This window comes from Papio anubis, chromosome 16 (assembly GCF_008728515.1).
Source record: "Papio anubis isolate 15944 chromosome 16, Panubis1.0, whole genome shotgun sequence".
Classification (NCBI taxonomy): domain Eukaryota; kingdom Metazoa; phylum Chordata; class Mammalia; order Primates; family Cercopithecidae; genus Papio; species Papio anubis.
This window is the reverse complement of record NC_044991.1, coordinates 64,090,754-64,106,658: the sequence shown is the minus strand read 5'-3', so window position 1 is coordinate 64,106,658 and position 15,905 is coordinate 64,090,754. Positions and strand designations below refer to the sequence as shown.

General features: G+C 43.2%; 2 protein-coding genes across 4 annotated transcripts in view; both read left to right on the top strand.

Annotated features, from left to right (window-relative positions):
- The window catches only part of SAMHD1 (SAM and HD domain containing deoxynucleoside triphosphate triphosphohydrolase 1), a 58,413-nt gene that overhangs the window by 36,293 nt on the left and 6,215 nt on the right, over positions 1–15,905 (top strand). The window contains 5 exon segments of one of the 3 annotated variants that reach the window (NM_001279525.1): positions 1,289–1,380; positions 2,465–2,580; positions 7,945–8,084; positions 9,194–9,286; positions 14,948–15,052. In NM_001279525.1, coding sequence (NP_001266454.1) covers positions 1,289–1,380; positions 2,465–2,580; positions 7,945–8,084; positions 9,194–9,286; positions 14,948–15,052 — 546 coding nt within the window. 3 annotated transcript variants of the gene reach the window in all.
- On the top strand, positions 15,059–15,865 carry LOC110740597 (tctex1 domain-containing protein 2-like). Its single transcript, XM_031656745.1, is given in 2 exon segments — positions 15,059–15,454; positions 15,456–15,865. Coding segments are annotated over 2 exon segments (429 nt in total). The 5' UTR covers positions 15,059–15,340; the 3' UTR covers positions 15,771–15,865.

Genomic DNA, 15,905 nt, shown 5'->3' with positions numbered 1-15,905 from the left:
GCCATTGCATTCCAACCTGGGTGACAGAGCGAGGCTGTCTAAAAAAAAAAAAAAAAGAAAAAGTCAAGAATGAAGAACATAAGAATAGTGATACCTATTTCCTACAGTTATTGGGAGGATTAAAATATATATTTATATACATATATATGCATATATATATGCCTGAATATATATATATATTTTATATATATATATAATTACAGGCGTGAGTCACCGCGCCCAGCCACGTTTTATTTTTTTTTTGAGATGGAGTCTTGCTCTGTGGCCCAGGCTGGAGTACAATGGCGTGGTCTCAGCTCACTGCAACCTCTGCCTCCTGGGTTCAAGCGATTCTCCCACCTCAGCCTCCCTATTACCTGGGATTACAGGCACCTGTCATCATGCCTGGCTAATTTTTGTATTTTTGTAGAGACAGGGTTTCACCATGTTGGCCAAGCTGATCTTGAACTCCTGACCTCAGGTGATCTGCCCACCTCGGCCTCCCAAAGTGCTAGGGTTACAGGTATGAGCCATCGTGCCTGGCCTAGTTTATTAAGAATGAAAGTTCTGGCCCGGCGCGGTGGCTCAAGCCTGTAATCCCAGCACTTTGGGAGGCCGAGACGGGTGGATCACAAGGTCAGGAGATTGAGACCATCCTGGCTAACACGGTGAAACCCCGTCTCTACTAAAAAACATACAAAAAAATTAACCGGGCGTGGTGGCAGGTGCCTGTAGTCCCAGCTACTCAGGAGGCTGAGGCGGGAGAACGGCGTGAACCCAGGAAGCAGAGCTTGCAGTGAGCCGAGATCAAGCCACTGCACTCCAGCCTGGGCAACAGAGCGAGACTCCATCTCAAAAAAAAAGAAAAGAAAAGAAAAGAAAAAGAATGAAAGTTCTTGCAATGAAAGACTTGTACTACAGCCTGGCCAACAGAGCAAGACTCCGTCTTAAAAAAAACAAAAAAACAAAAAAACAAAGAATGAAAGTTAGCTGGGCACAGTGGCTGATGCATGTTATCCCAGCAAGGTTGAGGTGGGAAGATCACTTAAGACCAGCCTGAGTAACATAGCAAGACTTTGTCTTTAAAAAAATAAAAAATAAAAATAAAAAAGAATGAAAGTTGCAAGCCAATAAATGGCTTTACTAATCTGCCTCCTCATTTTGTAGTGGGGTCAAAGGTGTTAATGAAGAAGTCCCTGTTCAAAGCCCTCTTGTCTGCCACAATCCCTTTTCCTTGTCCTGTATACTTGTCTCTAATAAGGTTAACATAATCTGATCCTATTAATATTTACTTCATGTTTTCCTGCAGGAAGTTGGAAACCTGTATGACATGTTCCACACTCGCAACTCTTTACACCGTAGAGCTTATCAACACAAAGTTGGCAACATTATTGATACAATGTAAGAAACTTGATTGTCATTTCCCTATAAAATTTTCCTTGATACTTGGAAAGTAGTAGAGTATCATACTAGGCTCAACTAGACATTTCTAGATAAGTTCAAGTAAATATTAAGTGATTAAATTTAAAGTGGTTTCCTTAAAGAAAAAAATCTAGCATAGAGTTAATTTAGTTGGAGGAAAAGGAGAGAGAAGTGGATAAAGGGACTTAGGCCAGACGTGAAGCGGCAGTGCTGAGATCACCCAGGACCTCGGCACAGCTAGTCACTTACGTACCAGATATTAGTCATCAGCAGAATGGGAGGTAGGACGTGAATATTTGAATTCTGAGATTAATGACAAAAATTAACTTTAAGGATTAAGATTAATGTCTATTTGTATCCTGTCAAATATTTATCAAAATTAGTACCAAGTGGTAAAACCAATAGCAATTTTACCTCTTCCTAACCCAGTCAGAACCATAGCAGAAAACTGTACAGCCAGGTCTCCCCGTGACTCAAAGATTCCATGAGGAGTTATCAAACACTGGGTGTGAGTCAAGTTACTTCTTCCATGTCTCTAAAATAGCCTTAAATTAATTAACTTTTCATGTTCGTTTTCACAGTTGTGTTGAGGAAGTTTAGCTTCATTCCTATTTTTACCTATCCTTTGTCATGAGCAGATTACTTGGAGTACATTCTCCTATTTGTATGTTAATACTTTGGTAAGAGTTTTTGTTGTTGTTGTTGTTTTGTAATTCAGAGAGATCTAGGTTCAAAGCCTGGCCCTGTTTCTTCCTAACTTGGTTAAATCAAAATTTACTTCATTTCTGCATCTATAAAATGAGGGCTGAATACACCTACCTTATTGTTGGGAAGATTAAATAAGATGGTGAATGTAAAGCCCTGCCACAGTGCCTGGAACACAGTAAGCACGGTAGCTCACAGGTCACCAAGCACAAATTTGGTATGGTGGAGACACAGTTGTCTTTAGAACATTGTGCCTCGTTATTTTATTTCCCTAAAGTAGAAAGATTTCCTTAAGTAAGACATAAGGCAAATATTCAAAATTTCTCATAAGCATAAATTTTTGCAAAATGATTTTTAGGATTACAGATGCTTTCCTTAAAGCAGACAACTATATAGAGATTACAGGTGCTGGAGGAAAAAAGTATCGCATTTCTACAGCAATTGATGACATGGAAGCCTATACTAAACTGACAGGTAAGAAGTAACAGGTAACATAGATGGTCCATCTCAGATAAACTATAAGATGTCCTTGGATTGCCAGTGAGTTATTTTTCTTTCTTTTATTTTTCATTTTTCAAAATAACTATTTAATTGGAAAAAAAGAAAGAAAGGGTCTCACTATATTGCCCAGGCATCTCTCAAACTCCTGGGCTCAAGCGATCTTCCTGCCTTGACCTCCCAAAGTGCCAGGATTACAGGTGTGACCCACTGTACACAGCCGGTGGAAGGATTTTAGCTTCCCAAGTAATTATCTCCTTTTGAATTTGAGTTTTATTTCTGTCTTGTACCGATAAAGTGACCTTGATAAAGGGATTTGACCTATCTGAATCTTTCATCTGTAAAATGAGGGTAATGATACCTAGTATATAGTTTTGTTGTGATATTTAAATGAGGCATAGCACCTAGTATAGAGTTGACACATAAGTACTCAATATACATTATTTAACTTTTTTTTTTTTTTTTTTCCTGCAGATGGAGTCTCGCTCTGTCACCTAGGCTGGAGTGCACTGGTGCAATCTTGGCTCACTGCAACCTCCACCTCTTGGGTTTCAGCAATTCTTCTGCCTCAGTTTCCTGGGTAGCTGGGATTACAGGCATGCCCCACCATGCCCAGCTAATTTTTGTATTTTCAGTAGAGACGGGGTTTCACCATATTGGCCAGGCTGGTCTCGAACTCCTGACCTCATGTGATTCATCTGCCTCGATCTCTCAGAGTGCTGGGATTACAGGTGTGAGCCACCAAGCCTGGCCCATTATTTAACTTTTTAATTTAATTTTTTTTTTTTTTTTTATTTTGAGACAGGATTTTATTCTGTCATCCAGGCTGGAGTGCAGTGGTGCCATCATAGCTTATTGCAGCCTCAACCTCCCGGGCTCAAGTGATCCTCTTGCCTCAGCCTCAGCCTCAGCCAAGTAGCTGGGACTATAGGCATGTGCTACCACACCTGGGTAATTTTTTCAATTTTTGTAGAGACAGGGTCCCACTATGTTGCCCAGACTTGTCATTGTTTAACTCATACCTGGACTACTATTGAACACCAAAAAACCGACTTGACCATTTAACATTATTTTCATTACAAAAACACAAGATGCCAGGAACATCTATCCACACTTCTGCAAAAACAAAATCTGCAGCTTAGTGTGGAAAGGTTCTTTTTTTTTTTTTTTAGTGTGGGACAGAGTTTTGCTCTTGTAGCCCAGTCGGGAATGCAATGGCATGATGTCGGCTCACTGCAGCCTCCACCTCCCGGGTACAAGCGATTCTCCTTCCTCAGCCTCCCGAGTAGCTGGGATTACAGGTGCCTACCACCACACCCAGCTAATTTTTTTTTTTTGTATGTTTAGTAGAGACGGGGTTTCACCATGTCAGCCAGGCTGGTCTGGAACTCCTGACCTCAGATGATCCACCTGCCTCGGCCTCCCAAAGTGCTGGGATTACAGGTGTGAGCCACTGCACCCAGCCACAGCTAGTTCTTTAATGTGGGAAAGTATTGACTGAGATAAAGCAAAAGAAGTGAAATGAAAAGTATACACCAGTCAGAGTTCTTAGTTACAAATTATGAAACTGTTTGACTAAAAATAAAATTGGGCCAGGCGTGGTGGCTCATGCCTGTAATCCCAGCACTTTGGGAGGCCAAGGAGGGCAGATTACCTGAGGTCAGGAGTTCGAGACCATCCTGTCCAAAATTGTAAAACCCTGTCTCTACTACAAATACAAAGATTAGCCAGGCATGGTGGCGCATACCTGTAATCTCAGCTACTCAGGAGGCTGAGGCAGGAGAATCGCTTGAACCCAGGAGGCAGAGGTTGTAGTGAGCTGAGATCGCACCACTGCACTCCAGCCTGGGCAACAGAGCAAGACTCTGTCTCAAAAATAAATAAATAAATAAACAAAAAATAAAAATAAAATTGGAAAGCAATCACATAGCTTACAGAATCCGTGGAAAGGTTGGAGGCTCTGAAAATGGAGAAAAACAACAGAAGCTAAGTGACCTAAGACACAGCCAAATCACTCTACCATAGCTTCCTGCCTAGAGTGCTACTTCTATGGCAGCTGGATTCTATTTGCTGCACACTGACAAAATGAAACCTAAACTGTCTTTGAAGAACCAGTTTTTTAAATTACCAACCCCATGCAGATTGTTATTTCTGTAAAGTATGATAAAAATGAATTACTAGAAAAATGAAATGGGGGGAAAAGGCACGTAAAATACAAGCCCAAGTTTTTATTATTCAACTTGACAGACTTCACATTACCTTTCAGTAAATTCAATCAAAAGATACATAATAGGCCAGACAAGGTGGCTCATGCCTATAATCCCAGCACTCTAGGAGACCAAGGCAGATGGATCGCTTGAGCCCAGGAGTTTGAGATCAGCCTGGGCAACATGCTGAAACCTTGTTTCTATAAAAAATTTAAAAATTAGCCATGATGGTACATGCCTGTAGTCCCAGCTACTCAGGATGCTGAGGTTGGAGAATCATTGGAGCCCAGGAGGTGGGGGTTGCAGTGAGCCAAGACTGCATCACTGCAGTCCAGCCTGGGTAACAGAGCAAGACCCTGTATCAAATAATAATAATAATAATAGAGAAAAAAATAAAAAATTAACTTACAAGAACTATATACATTGTTCTTTAAAAATATATATGTAAGGCTAGGCAGGGTGACTCATGCCTATAATCCCAACACTTTGGGAGGCTGAAGCAGGCGGATCACTTGAGGTCAGGAGTTCAAGACCAGCCTTTCCAACATGGTGAAACCCTGTCTCTACTAAAAATACAAAGTATTAGCTTGGCGTGGTGGCGGGTGCCTATAGTCGCAGCTACTCAGAGACTGAGGCACGAGAATCACTTGAACCCAGGAGGCAGAGGTTACAGTAAGCCAAGGTCGCACCACTGCATTCCAGCCTGGATGACAGAGCGAGATTCCATCTCAAACATGAAATAAATAAATAAATAAATAAATAACATAAAAGTAAAAAGAAAAAAAAAATTGAACAAGTTGAGGATACTTTTAATTTTCATTCATAATAATGCAAGTGATGCCACATTTTAAAAAGTCAGCCGGGCACGGTGGCTCACGCCTGTAATCCCGGCACTTTGGGAGGCCGAAGCGGGCGAATATGAGGTCAGGAGTTCGAGACCAGCCTGGTGCCTGTAATCCCAGCTACTCCGGAGGCTGAGACAGGAGAATCATTTGAACCCAGGGGGCAGAGGTTGCAGTGAGCCGAGATCGCACCATTGCACTCCAGCCTGGGCAACAGGGTGAGATTCTGTCTCAAAAAAAAAAAAAAAAATCATCTTTATCCAGGTGTAGTGGCATGTGTCTTTAGTCCCAGCTGTTCAGGAGACTGAGGCAGGAAGATTAATTTTTTCAAATTATATTTACATTTAAACTAGCTTTTGATTTAGCTGGGCATGGTGGCATGTGCCTGTAGTCCCAGTTACTCAGGAGGCTGAGGCAGGAGGATTGCCTGAGCCCAGGAGGTCAAGGATGCAGTGAGCCATAATCATATGCCACTTCACTCCAGCCTGATGACACAGCGAGACCCTGTCTCAAAAAAAAAAAAAAAAAAAATCTAGCCAGGCATGGTGGTACACATCTGTAGTCCCAGCTACTCAAGGGCTAAGGCAGGAGGATGCCTTGAGCACAGGACTTTGATGCTGCAGTGAACTATGATCACACCACTGCACTTCAGCCTAGGCCACAGAACCTGACCTTAAAAAGAAGAAAAAAAAACAAAGAAAAAGGTCAGGTGAAGTGGCTCACACCTGGAATCCCAGCACTTTGGGAGGCTGAGGCGGGTGGATCACTTGAGGCCAGGAGTTTGAGACCAGTATGACCAACGTGGCAAAACCCAATCTCTACTGAAAATACAGAAATTAGCTGGGCATGGTGGCACACACCTGTAGTCCCAGCTACTCAGGAGGCTGAGGCAAGAGAATCACTTGAACCTGGGAGGCAGAGGTTGCAGTGAGCCAAGATCACACCACTGCATGCCAGCCTAGGTGACAAAGCAAGACTCTGTCTCAAAAAAAAAAAAAAAAAAATTGCACAGGGATATATATATGGAGAAAGTGCATGCAGAAAAACATTAACAATTGTTGAATTTAAGTGAAGGATATTTTATTTTGAAATTTTTCAAAATAAAAATTGGGAGAAAATGAAAGAAAGGAAAAACATTTCTTCTACTCTCATCATCAAATGGGACACTTAAAAAATCATTGTTTTATTATTATAGAAATTAACAAAGCCATGTACCTGTCACTTAGCTTCAACCGTTATCAACACATGGCAGTTTTGCCTCATCTCCTCATCTACCCACTCATGTCAAACACTGGACTATTTTGAAGCAGATCCTAGACATAATTTTGCTTGTAAATATTTCAGGACTGTTCTCTCTTTTTTTTTTTTTTTTTTTTTGAGATAGTGTCACTCTGTCACCCAGGTGGGAGTGCAGTGGTGCCATCTCGGCTCACTGCAACCTCCACCCCCAGGGTTCAAGCAATTCTCCTGCCTCTGCCTCCTGAGTAGTTGGGACCACAGGCATGCGCCGCCATGCCCAGCTAATTTTTGCATTTTTGGTAGAGGCAGGGTTTTGCCATGTTGGCCAGGCTGGTCTCGAGCTCCTGACCTCAGGTGATCCACCTGCCTTGGCCTCCCAAATTGCTGGGATCACAGATGTGAGCCACAGTGCCTAGCCGCCATTCTCTTTTAAAGACAAAATAAAACATGTCAACAATAAATCCATACACCTTTATGTACCCATCACCCAGCTCAGCAGTCATCAACTCCAATGCAGTCTTATTTCTCTCTATCCTTCCCCACTCTCCGGATTACCTGGAATTAAATCCAAGTCATTGACAGGAACTTTTATTTTTGAGAGAGTCTCACTCTTGTTGCCCACGCTTGAGTACAATGGCGCAATCTTGGCTCACTGCAACCTCCACTTTCCAGGCTCAAGCAATTCTCCTGCCTCAGCCTCCTGAGTAGCTAGGATTACAGGTGCCCGCCACCACACCCAGCTAATTTTTTTTGTATTGTTAGTAGAGACGGGGTTTCACCATGTTGGACAGGCTGGTCTCGAACTCCTGACCTCAAGTGATCTGCCCACCTCGGCCTCTCAAAGTGCTGGGATTGCAGGCATGAGCCACTGTGACTGGTCAACTGGAACAGTTTTAAAAGGTTTTTTCACTTAAATATTTTAAAAATTTTTCTCATATTGCCAAAATAATAATGTACCTGCCTGTTAAGATCATTTCAGTAGAATAGCACTATGTAATTCTTTAACTCTGTGTTTTTATTTTAATGTAACTGAAATGTCATCAAATTGGCAGATAACATTTTTCTGGAGATTTTATACTCTACTGATCCCAAATTGAAAGACGCACGAGAGATTTTAAAACAAATTGAATACCGTAATCTATTCAAGTATGTGGGTGAGACCCAGCCAACGGAACAAGAAAAGATTAAAAAGGTGAGTTATCAGGCATCTTTCCATTAGTGAAAAGTTACCTCTGTCCTCCAAGAGGAAACCACTAACCTATCATGATACTATGACTCTGTACTAAGTGCTTTACATTTACTCTCATTTAATCTTTACAGCAGTGCAGGGGTCTTAGGCCTGTTTTACAGATAGAGAAACTGAGGCTTCACTGAGATTAAATAACTTGCTCATGAAAGCATATTTAGCCAGGATTCAAAAGCCAGGTCTAACTTAACTCCAAATCTTTGCTCTCATCCAGGAAGTGAGAGTGGGTCTCTAATTTTGGCTAGATTCAAGCATGGGAAAATGAATATAAGGGAAAGGGACCTCCAAAGAAAGTGCCTGCATGGGCTTCATTGAGGCTGTGGTGACCTGTTGTAATGACTTGGTTCCTTCACAGGATATCATCTCCCAGATGGCACACACCTGTCTTCTTTAACTCAAATATCTATTTTCACCTCCTACTTGTTGAAGAGTTTTCTCTTTGCCAGAAAGCTATAACACAAGTCATACTTATAACCACATCCTACCTCAATAATTTCTTGGGTTGTACTTCCTCTTGTTGTACTAATAGGTTAATGCCACTTTTTTTTTTTTTTTTTCAAAATGTGAATTTTTTTTTTTTTTTTTTTGACAGTCTCACTTTGTCACCCAGGCTAGAGTGCAGTGGCGTGATCTCAGCTCACTGTACCCTCCACCTCCTGGGTTCAAGCAATTCTCCTGCCTCAGCCTCCCGAGTAGCTGGGATTATAGGCACCCGCCACCACGCCCAGCTAATTTTTGTATTTTTAGTAGAGACGGGGGTTCCACCATGTTGGTCAGGCTGGTCTTGAACTCCTGACCTCATGATCTGCCCACCTCAGCCTCCCAAAGTGCTTGCATTATAGGTGTGAGCCACTATGCCTGGCCACTTTTTACAATTTTTTATAAAAATTGCTCTATTTGTTTAACGGGTGACATTGGTAGGAGCTATATTTGTTAAGGATATCTCCAATCATTTTTCTTAGTTAGGTGCCATTTTCTTAAAGAGAACCTGTTTGTGGCATAAAGGCTTAATGAGGAAAAATGGATTCCAACGTGGGGAGTCTTGTGTTTTCTAGGAGGACTATGAATCTCTTCCAAAAGAGGTTGCCGCTGCTAAACCCAGAGAATTGCTGGAAGTAAAACTGGAGGCTGAAGATTTTATAGTGGATGTAAGTAATTAGTCCAGTAATAAACTGAGTGAATAATTTTTTAAAGATAAAGCACTCACCATTATAAAAGTAGTACGTGTTCATTATAATTACTTAGAAAAATGCAGAAAGATAAAAGGAAGTCATCTGTGCCCTTACAAAGAGAACCAATATTATTAACCACAAAAAAATTTTATTTATGATATTTTGCCATTATTTTTAATATAATTGTGGTCATGTGATTACATTGTCTATATTAAAATTTTTTAATTACACAAGTAACACATTTTAATTTTTTGTTGTTGTTGCCTGCATACAAACACAGAGGAAAAAGTTGTAGGGCCAGGCACTGTGGCTCACGCCTATAATCCCAGCACTTTGGGAGGCCAAGGTGGGTGGATCACCTGAGTCAGGAGTTCGAAACCAGCCTGGCCAACAAGGCAAAACCCCATTTCTAGTGAAAATACAAAAAAATTAGCCGGGTTTGGTGGCTCGTGCCTATTGTCCCAGCTACTCGGGAGGCTGAGGCAGGAGGATTGCTTGAACCTGGGAGGCAGAGATTGCAGCAAGCCGAGATCACGCCACTGCACTCCAGCCTGAGCAGCAGAGTAAGACTCTGTCTCCAAAAGAAAAAGAAAAAGAAAAAGAAAAAAAAAAAGAGCTGGGCACAGTGGCTCATGACTGTAATCCTAGCACTTCGGGAAGCTGAGGCAGGTTGATCACAAAGTCAGGAGATTGAGACCATCCTGGCCAACATGGTGAAACCCCCATTGCTACTAAAAATACAAAAATTAGCTGGGTGTGGTGGTATGTGTCTGTAGTCCCAGCTACTCAGGAGGCTGAGGCAGGAGAATCACTTGAACCTGGGAGGCGGAGGTTGCAGTGAGCCGATACCGCGCCACTGCACTCCAGCCTGGGTGACAGAGCTAGACAGCACTGCACCTCAGGCCAATAGTCTCAGCAGATTACACCCTGGACCTTATCATCATTCAAAACTGCCCTCCCTGTAAAATCACTAGTTTAAACATACTTTTCTCTGTCCACAAACCCCTTTCCTCCTCATCCACGTTTTCCTAGCTCATCGGGCCCTCCAGTTTATTGTGTCCTCACTTTCTTCGAGCTTGTCAGTGGCCTTCTATCTTCATTTCTCTCCACATGTAGGCCGGGTGCAATGGCTCACGCCTATAATCCCAGCACCTTGGGAGGCCAAGGAGGGTGAATCACTTGAAGTCAGGAGTTCGAGACCAGCCTGGCCAACACGGCGAAACCCCATCTCTACTAAAAATACAAAAAATTAGCCAGGCGTGGTGGCCCATGCCTGTAATCCCAGTTACTTGAGAAGCTGAGGCAGGAGAATCGCTTGAACCCAGGAGGCAGAGGTTGCAGTGAGCTGAGATCACACCACTGCACTCCAGCCTGGGCGACAGAGTGAGACTCCATCTTGGATATTGTGATACAGTAATTCACTCATTTTTCTGCAGTTACCCTCAACTCTCTTTTCCTTCTTTGCATCTACCTAGCAGAAGACCATACAACCTAGATGAATCCAATCTAAACATCTCCACACCTATACCTGGACACATAAATGCTCCTGGATACCATCACCGTACAGGCATATCTATAAATTCCCAGTCACGAAACTAAGCTGGGCCTTCTGGCAGGCTTAGTGTGATTCTCCCAGTCTCTAATAATCATTTCAGGCCAGGCACGGTGGCTCACGCCTGCAATCCCAGCACTTTGGGAGGCTGAGGCGGGCAGATCACCTGAGGTCAGGAGTTCGAGACCAGCCTGGCCAACATGGCAAAACCCCATCTCTACTAAAAATACAAAAATTAGCCAGGGATGGTGGTGGGTGCCTATAATCTCAGCTACTCAAGGAGGCTGAGGCAGGAGAATCACTTGAACCTGGGAGGCGGAGGTTGCAGTGATCCTGCCAAGATCCTGCCACTGCACTCCAGCCTGGGCAATAGAGCAAGACCCCCATCTCAAAAAGTAATACTACTAATAATAATCATCATCATTTCAAACTGTCCTCCCTCCTCTCAGAACTCCAACCATGCTTCTCACCTCCAGCTATATTCACCCTCATGAATAACCCAACCTTTGACTCTTATTTCCAAGATAAACTATAGGCCATTAGGTAGCAACTCCTTACACCTTTCTCACCAAAGAAACAAGCCTGCCTCCATCTGCAACTGTATTCAGTATTCCCATTTGTATACTGGGGAAACAGCTTTGTTCTTGTCAAGGGCTTAGGGTAATTCTACTTGTGTTCTAGAGAAGCGTTGTCCCATAGAACTTTCTGCAGTGACAGAGATATTCTTGGTCAGTGCTGTCCCTTTTCATAGCCACTAGCTGCATGCGGGTGTTGAGTACCTGAAATGTGGTTGCTGTAACTGAATAACTTCATTTTTTATTGTATTTAGTGTTATTTGTTTATTTTTTAGAGACAGGGTCTTGCTCTGTTGCCCAGGCTGGAGTGCAGTGATGTAGTCACAGCTCATTATAACCTCAAACTCCTGGGCTCGAGCGATCCTCCCACCTCAGCCTCCTGAGTAGCTAGGACAACAGACACATGCCACCATGCCCAGCTAATTTTTAAATTTTTTGTATAGATAGGGTCTCACTCTGTTGCCCAGGCTGGTCTCAAACTCCTGGCCTCAAGCAATCTTGCTGCCTTAGCCTCCTAAAGTGCTGGGATTACAGGCATGAGCCACTGCACCCAACCAATGTTAGTTTAAACTTTTGTTTATTTTGAGACAGGGTCTCTGTCTGTGTCCCAGGCTGAAGTGCAGTGGCATGATCATGGCTTGCTGCAGCAAAACCCCATCTGTACCAAAACCACAAAAATTATCCAGGTGTGGTGGTGCACGCCTATAGTCCCAGCTACTCAGGAGGCCAAGGTGGGAAGATCGCTTGAGCCCAGGAGGTGGAGGTTGCAGTGAGCTGATATCGCACCACTGCACTCTAGCCTAGGCGACATAGCAAGAGCCTGTCTCAAGAAAATCATGAACACCACACTGCTCTTCACCCCTCTCCTCTTTTTCAGGGTCAGACTCATCTTCCCTTACCTTTCTAAGGTACCAAATTCCTCTCCAGGTACTTCTTTCTTGCTGTCTTTTTTTTCCTTTATGTTTTTATTTTATGTATTTTTTAAACTGACAAATGATAACTGTCCCATTTTTATGGGGTACATAGTGTATATAAATGTCTGATGATCAGATCAGGGCAGTTAGCATATGCATCATCTAAAACATTTATCATTTCTCTGTGTTGGGGACATTTAATATTTTCCTTCAAGCTATTTAAAACTATGTAATAAGCCGGGCACGGTGGCTCATGCCTGTAATCCCAGCACTTTGGGAGGCCGAGGCAGGTGGATCATGAGGTCAGGAGATCGAGACCATCCTGGCCAACATGGTGGAACCCTGTCTCTACTAAAATAAAATAAAATAAATTAGCCAGGTGTGATGGCATGCGCCTGTTGTCCCAGCTACTTGGGAGGCTGAGGCAGGAAAATTGCTTGAACCTGGGAGGCGGAGGTTGCAGTGAGCCGAGATCGAGCCACTGCATTCCAACCTGGCGACAGAGAGACTCCATATCAAAGATAACAAAAAAACTGTGTAATAGATTACTGTTAACTAGGCCGGCCATGGTGGCTCATGCCTGTAATCACAGCACTTTGGGAGGCCGAGGCGGGTGAATCACTTGAGGCCAGGAGTTTGAGACCAGCCTGGTCAACATGGTGAAACCCCATCTCTACTAAAAATACAAAACTTAGCTGGGTGTGGTGGTGCATGCCTGTAATCCCAGCTACTTAGGAGGCTGAGGCAGGAGAATCACTTGAACCCAGGAGGCGGAGGTTGCAGTGTGCCGAGATTGTGCCACTGCAGTCCAGTCAGAGCAACAGAGCAAGGCTCTATGTCAAAACAAAGGAAATTACTGTTAACTATAGTCGTAGTCATCCTACAGAACTATAGAACCCTAGAACTTACTCCTCCTATCTAGCTGTAATTTTGTTTTCTTTAACGTCTTGCCTCCTCTGAACAGCCAAACTTCTAAGAGTTGCCTTCTCTTACTTTTTTTTTTTTTTTTTTTTTTGAGGCAGAGTCTCACTGTGTCGCCCAGGCTGGAGTGCAGTGGCCCGATCTTGGCTCACTACAACCTCCACCTCCTGGGTTCAAGCAATTCTCCTGCCTCAGCCTCCTGAGTAGCCAGGACTACAGGTGCCTGCCACCACATCCAGCTAATTTTTGTATTTTTAGTTGAGATGGGGTTTCACGATATTGGCCAGGCTGGTCTTGATCTCCTGACCTTGTGATCCGCTCGCGTCGACCTCCCAAAGTGCTGGGATTACAGGCATGAGCCATCACGCCTCTTACATTTCCGTTTCTCATTTTCTCTGGAATCTTTTTCTCTGTTGCCATCACTATACTCTCTCCAGGATCTCCAGTGACTTCAGAGTTGCTAAATCCAGGAGATAGTTTCAGTACTCTCTGCCTCTGAGCTGTTTCTTCTGCCTGCAATTCTTTTTCTTCTGCCTGCAATTCTTTTTCTTCCCACCTAAGCCTGTTTGTTTCTTGCTCACTTAGTAAAGTCACTTTCCCAGGAAAATGTTTTCAGTCATTGTCCGGGCACCCTAGGCCACATCAGGTACCCTGTTAGAATATTTCAAAGCACTTTTTGCTTTTCAACTGTGGTTGCATACTTTTATAATTATTTGTTGAACTTTAATCTAGGGCTGCCTGGTTTGTGGGGGCTAGAATTTTCTTTACTGATTTATTTTTGGAGGCAGAATCTCGCTTTGTTGCCTAGGCTGGAGTGCAGTGGCGCAATCTCAACTCACTGCAACCTCCGCCTGCCAGGTTCAAGCAATTCTTGTGCCTCAGCCTCCCAAGTAGCTTGGACCACAGGTACATAACACCATATCTGGCTAATTTTGTTTTGTTTTGTTTTGTTTTGTATTTTTGGTAGAGACAGTGTTTCACCATGTTGACCAGGGTAGTCTCGAACTCCTGGTCTCAAGTGAGCTACTGCGTTCGGTCTGGGATTTTATTTTAAAGTGTCCTTGTTGTACCTCTAGTGTCTACCTGTATCTGTCACATAGCAGGGATTGAGTTTACACCATACTTAGATTGAACACACAAGTACATTTCCCATTCTTCCCCAGATTTCAATACCAAATCCCTAAGAGTGGTCATGAACCAGTTATTTTTATTCCATCATGAGTCACCTTATCAACATTCTTACTTCCGAATCCCCAGAAGACTCTGGTCTATTTCTTTTTCTTTTCTTTTTTTTGGGGGGGGGGGGGGGGGACACAGTCTCACTCTGTTGCCAGGCTGGAGTGCAGTGGTGCGATCTCAGCTCACTGCAACCTCCACCTCCCAGGTTCAAGCAATTCTCCTGCCTCAGTCTCCCGAGTAACTGGGGTTACAGGCGCATACCACCATGCCCAGTTAATTTTTGTATTTTTAGTAGAGACGGGGGTTTCAGTATGTTGGCCAGGCTGGTCTTGAACTCCTGACCTCATGATTTACCTGCCTTGCCCTCCCAAAATGCTGGGATTACAGGCCTGAGCCACCGTGCCCAGTCTCTGTTCCATTTCTTGTTATGCTCCTACAGCCCTGAATTCAGTTCTCCTGGTTGCTATATGATTACTTATGTATTGCGTTTATTTAGGTTATCAACATGGATTATGGAATGCAAGAAAATAATCCAATTGATCATGTTAGCTTCTATTGTAAGACTGACCCCAACAGACCAATCAGGATTACGAAAAACCAGGTAACTACTTAGGCAAAACAAATATACTGTAATGGCATGTAGCAAATCTTTATGGTAAATTAGCATTTTATATGCAAATTAGGTTTTAAGGCGTATCTTTGCAATTAAAGTGGGCCTGGCACAGTAGCTCATACCTGTAATCCCAGTGCTTTGGGAGGCTGAAGTGGGAGGATCACTTGAGACCGAGAGCTTAAGATCAGCCTGGCCAACAAAGCGAGACCCCATCTCTATAAAAAATAAAAAACTGGCCTTCGTCGCGAGCCACGCCCGGACCGAGAAGTCCCGGCCATGGCCACGTCCACCGGGGTGTCCTTCTTGGTGGGCGACGGGGTGCCCGAGGCTGAGAAGAACTCGGAGCCGGAGAACACCTATATTCTGCGGCCTGTTTTCCAGCAGAGGCGGGTTCAGGCCCTCTGTGGTGAAAGACTGTATCCATGCTGTGCTCAAGGAGGAACTGGCAAATGCTCAATATTCTCCAGAAGAAATGCCTCAGCTCACAAAACATTTATCAGAAAACATTAAAGATAAATTAAAAGAAATGGGATTTGACCGATACAAAATGGTGGTGCAAGTAGTGATTGGAGAACAAAGAGGTGAAGGAGTGTTCATGGCTTCTCGCTGTTTCTGGGATGCTGACACTGACAACTATACTCATGATGTTTTCATGAATGACAGTTTGTTCTGCGTTGTAGCAGCATTTGGCTGTTTCTACTACTGAGTGAATCTTTGAAAAGCTGGGAAAAGACATGACCATGAAGAAATCTGAACTTTTTAATATTGTTAAATATCTTGACAAAATAAAGATGTTACTAGTTTGAAAAAAAAAAAATAAATAAAAATAAAAAAATAAATA